Genomic DNA, 5,069 nt, shown 5'->3' with positions numbered 1-5,069 from the left:
AGAGCTATATAGGACTTCTTGGGTGGCCTCACTGATATAGCGCCTGCTCTTAACTTGTCCAACATTATTTGACTTGACTGATAGCTTGGAAAACTAAAAGAGGAAATGGTGGGAAAATATTTTTCCTCCTTTTTGTGTAGCCCGGTTTTAGTTGGACTCTATTGTCACTCTTGTTTGTTGTCAAAGGCTTGTTGTGCGATGTGTTTTCAAAGGTGTTCGAAGGTGTACACCTTTAATGGTACATTAATTGCCCTTGTTGGCACTCGAGTGATAAACATCGGTACAAATATTTGATTTTAGTTTGCTACAAGTGGGTAAATAATGTCACTACAAGAGTGCAATCAGTGTGGGAGAAAGGGTGAGAAAAAGGTGAAAAATTTCCCAACAGGAATTCTACAGAAGAAGACCTCCTTTTCAAGACTCCACTCTTAAAATAAAACACTTTCCTTCTTCAATTTTTCTTTAAACTAAAATCATTTATTCGACATTAAAATAAGAGTCGATATTAAAATCAAGTTTTTAAGTTTCTATATCGTGTGCCTTTCACAAAGTCATACTTTCCTGCTAAGCTTACGTGACAAATATCCATGGCTTACTCTAAGATTTCTTAACTACTAATCTTAAACTAAATTAAATGCTTGTTTTAGTTAGTATATAGGTTATGAGCAAAACACAGATCAGACACAACGTGGAGGGATTCGTAATTATGAGAGCTGCAAATGAGATTAATATTTTTGTTTTTTTTGAGTGGAGAGTCCGTGACGGGAAGATCAATCGCTGACGGCCACCAGGTCCCTGGCGGATGCTGCAGTGCTGGCGGTGGCTGCCGGTAGTAGTCCCAGATCGGAGCTGGAGCTCGAACCGGAAGCGAATAAATCACTCAGATTGCCGCCCACACCGCCGCCCACACCGGCGGCCAGGTTGTGCGTCAAGCTGTGGCGCCTCAGATCGCAGTTGCGCCGGAAGACCTTGCCGCAGGAGGAGCAGTTGTACGGCTTGATGTCCGTGTGGGTGAGCAGGTGGGTCTTCAGGTTGGAGCGCTGGTTGAAGGAGCGGTTGCACACGGGGCACTTGTGCGGGGACTCCTCCATGTGCAGGATCTTGTGCACGGCCAGGGTGCGCGATTGACAGAATCCCTTTCCGCATTCGGCGCACTTGAAGGGCTTTTCCTTGGAGTGGATATATCTGGAAGATGCAAAAGATACAGAAGAGAAGGGGAGTTAGATACTTTAGCCAAAACCTTTGAGACTTCTAGGGGTTAAACAAGTATTGTTATCCACACCTACCTATGATCCCTCAGATGATCCTGCCGCCGGAAGGCCTTGCCGCAGATGTCGCAGGAGTAGGGCCTCTCGTCCGTGTGGGTCCTCTCGTGGATCAGCAGATTATACGACTTGGTGAACTGTCGGTTGCAGAATTTACAAATGAACTGCTTCTTGGACCGCTGGGCTGCTGCCGCCGCCGCTGCAGCTGCCGCATTAGAGCTGCCCGCCTCCTCGACACACCCTGCTCCTCCCCCGCCTCCGGCCATAACGCTCATCTTGTCCTGATACATTGTGGCCTGCAGGGAGTGCAGGGCCGAGTCCGCGTCCGCTTGGCCAAAGGCCGAGGGATTGAAAATGAAGCTGCCATAGCTGCTGTCCAGCTCTCCCGCCTCGAAGGACAATGCATCCTCGCCGTCCAACAGGGGCAGATCGCACTCGGCCGCCAATTCCGCAGCGGTGGCACAGTCGAGGGCTGCCTGTTGATTCGCAGCAGCAGCTGCTGCCGCTGCAGCGGCCGCCACAGCAGCCGCGGCACTAACGGTTCCAATCGAGGGCAGTGGGAGGCATTTCGAGGAAGTGGCAGTACTGTTGGAGTGGCTGCTGCCGCTTGTGGCGCTGCTGGACGAGGATGCTGCCGCTGAGCTGCTGCCTGCCCCGCCCCCTGCCGAGGTGGCTCCTGTCATGGACTGCTCCCCCGAAGAACTGGAGGAGCAGCTGGACTTCAGCTCTATGTTTGCAATATCTATCAGCGATGGCAGCGGGTTGTTCTCCGATTCACTGATGTTGCTGGCTGTGTTGTTGTTGCTGGCGCTGCTGCTGTTGCTGGCGTTGCTGCTAGTGTTGTTGTTGTTATTGCTATTGCTGCTGCTGTTGCTGGCGAAGCGGAAGACATCGGATTTCCCAGTGAGTCGCTGCAATGCCAAGTAGGACTCCAAGGCTTGCAGGTTAAGGGCTGCTGCTGCCGCCGAGTTGGCCGGCAACAGTGCCGCCTGTTGCAGGCTGCTGACCATGGTTCCTTGCAACGACAGGACAACAGCAGCCGCCGCAGCCAGGTCGTTGGTTGCCGCAGCAGCTGTTGCGGTGGCAGCGGCGATGGCAGCATTGCTGGTCGTCTTGCCGGCAATCGGTGATGTTGCTGGTGTGCACTTGCTGCTGCTGTTGCCACTGCCGCTGTTGTTGCTGTCATTCTTGGGGTGTCCTAGTTTGAGTTCCAGCTTGGTGTTTAGTTTGTGGCTGTTGTGCTTCGATGTGGTGGCATGGCCTGATGATGTGGATGCCTCGAAATCGCCCAGCACCTCGGCAATCTCGGTGGCTGATGTTGCTTGCGTTTTTGCTGGCATATCACTGGATGTTGCAGCTGCAGCAGCAGCGGCAGCACTCAAATGCTTAACTGCCTCCATAAAAAAGTCGAATCCACGCACACTCTCAGCTGGATATCGAAATAAATTCACCTCCTCCTCGAGGCCTCGGGGCTCTGATGTTGCTGGGTTGCCTCTGATGTTGTTGTTGCTGCTTAGCTGGCTGCTGGCTGGTTTCCTTTTGTTGTTGTTGTTGTTTTCTTTCGTTTTTTATTGTTTGGCGCACCTACGCAGGTTGAGAGGTTCGGAGCGCGTCCACATGAATATTAAAAACCACACGCCATCATAAATCACGTCTTAGTCACGCTTTCAAAAGTCATAAAAATCGAATTTGACGTTGGCCAAAACCACTACCACTACTATTACTAACAACAACAACAACAACAAAAGCCAAAATGCAATCGGCCAAGTCGAAAAATGGCCAATTTGGCAGGCACGCTTTTTGCAATTTTGTGGCACACGCGAATTATGAATAGTAACAATTATTTAAATGTCTTTATTTCTTTCTAATGGAGTTTTGATATTTTAATATCCGTTTCCGTTTTTATTAATCACTTCCGGTTTACGCACACACACACACATGACACCCATTCATATATGCAACTATTTTGCATTGTTTTTGTTGTTTTTGTTTATTTTCTCTGGCGGCTACTGCTTCTTCTTCTTCTCTTGACGTCGATCAGCCGTCGCTTCAAACAATATTGGTAAAAGATCTCGGAATAACTAAAAGTCCATTGCTCTGCGGACGGTGCGCGGACCTGCGCTCACTTGTTGATCTCTCTGTGGTCACCTCTCACCAACACCACGGCATCCCAAGTCTCCGAGAGAGAGCGCCAGAGCGGGTGGTGTGTCCCAGCAAGATCCCCACACGTAAAAGGTGATCGGAGAGCGCGAGAGCAACGTTTAAGCCAGGTGCAAACGAGTTCTTGTCAGTGCGTTTAATCTCTTGAGCACCTTTCAGGTGTGCTCTCCCAGACACATACACAGCCACGAAGGAGCACACCCATACTGCAATTCGTGGCTGGAAGTGGGAAAGAGAGAACCGGTTTGTGGCGCTGTCTTTTTTGCGGTTAAATATGCCTGATTTTGAGTGGGTGTTCTTTTTTTTCCCAATTGCCAACCAAGTGGCTCTCTGTCTTACTCTCTCCGTAGTGCTTTCTCCCTCTTTGGGTTTAGCCATCCTGCTTCAGCTAAGCATAAGGTTTTGTATAATTTTTTTAATATTTTAAATTAAAGTTTGTTTTGAAATTGTTTAAGAATTTGTTTAAAATTTTAAGGTATTTTTAGAAAGTTAAAGAAGGACTATGATGGACTATTATAGTTAAAAGTAGATTATTTTTCTTAAATATCACCCCCATGATTTTCAAATTATTTTCCTAGGAAACCCATTTTAACGGCAATCTTCAAAGTAAAAGAAAAGCGAATCCAAAGGATTGAGATCGCCTGATAACAAGATCGATGCCAGCTGTTTTCTAAGCCATAAAAATATCCATTAAATTCCAAGTATTAAACAAGGAACAATGGCTAAATCTATCACATAATAACGATCTAATAACAATCTTTCTATTGGCGGTCAGGAAGAAACACCTTGTGATGAATTCGAAGAATTCTTCCGAGAACGTAGATTTTTCGGCGAGTGCATGAACCTGCACGGCACTTGCAAATTATGGCCATTAGTCAAAGCGTTGATTTCTTTAGGCCCCCAAGCCAGAACCGTTGATTGAAACGATTCTCCTCGCACGCCATCAGAAGAGAGAGAGATAGAGCGAGAGAAGAATGCTGTCCAGAAGAATTCTCGCACCCAGAACCCAATCACAATTCGAATCACAGCTGCAATCATAGCCGAGACTTTTCAACTGTCAATTATTTCCATATACTTTATGCACACAACTCCAGACTTTTTTTCTTTTTTTGGATTTTAATGCGCTAAACGGCGCAAGTAAATGACCAATAATCATGGGAGCTGCCAGTTCTTTGGCTGCCGGTTGGTTGGCTCCATGAAACGAGGCTCCATGTCTTGGCCAGTCCATGTGCAATTTATTTTTGCATTAAATTGCAATTTGGCCAAGACTCTGGCAGTTTTCTACCATTTATACAGATATTATCGTGATTAATAACCAACAAACATGTCATATGCTCGTTTCGTGTGTGTTTGATTGGAGCGCATTAGGATCGCGGCTTTTAATGATCCGGGAGTCTGGCCAGGCAGATTCCTGGAGTCTGCTCTGTCTCACGGTAGCAATTATGTCGCTTAGTGCAGCTTACGGTTGATGATCCTTCTGGCTGCCAGCACGGAGGAGGTGGGGATGATTTTAGTGATCCCTGGGATCATCCTGAATGGCGGCGCCATCAAAAGATCACCGATTGCGATTGCAAATTCCAAGGTAAACCCCGTCGTATTGACACAAGCTTCCTTTAAATGAAGGCCCGGACTTAATGTCGTTAT

At 47.4% G+C, this 5,069-nt stretch overlaps 1 protein-coding gene across 1 annotated transcript; it reads right to left on the bottom strand.

Annotated features, from left to right (window-relative positions):
* Positions 1-455: 455 nt before the first annotated feature.
* sob (sister of odd and bowl) lies at positions 456-3,351 on the bottom strand. Its single transcript, XM_017242538.3, has 2 exons — positions 1,287-3,351; positions 456-1,185 (listed from the first exon to the last, which is right to left on the bottom strand). The coding sequence occupies exons 1-2, from the start codon at positions 2,663-2,665 to the stop codon at positions 771-773; spliced, it is 1,794 nt and encodes a 597-aa protein (XP_017098027.2). The 5' UTR covers positions 2,666-3,351; the 3' UTR covers positions 456-770.
* Between the last annotated feature and the right edge of the window lie 1,718 nt (positions 3,352-5,069).

This window comes from Drosophila bipectinata, chromosome 2L (genome assembly GCF_030179905.1).
Source record: "Drosophila bipectinata strain 14024-0381.07 chromosome 2L, DbipHiC1v2, whole genome shotgun sequence".
NCBI lineage: Eukaryota > Metazoa > Arthropoda > Insecta > Diptera > Drosophilidae > Drosophila > Drosophila bipectinata.
Note: the sequence above shows the minus strand (reverse complement) of the source record. Positions and strands in the feature narration are given on the sequence as shown.

Bases quoted from the DNA above. Each gene is read 5' to 3' on its own strand.
- sob (XM_017242538.3), bottom strand. From the start codon at position 2,665: ATGGAGGCAGTTAAGCATTTGAGTGCTGCCGCTGCTGCTGCAGCTGCA. The intron at 1,186-1,286 runs GTAGGTGTGGAT...TGCATCTTCCAG, and splicing joins GATCATCTGAGGGATCATAG to ATATATCCACTCCAAGGAAA.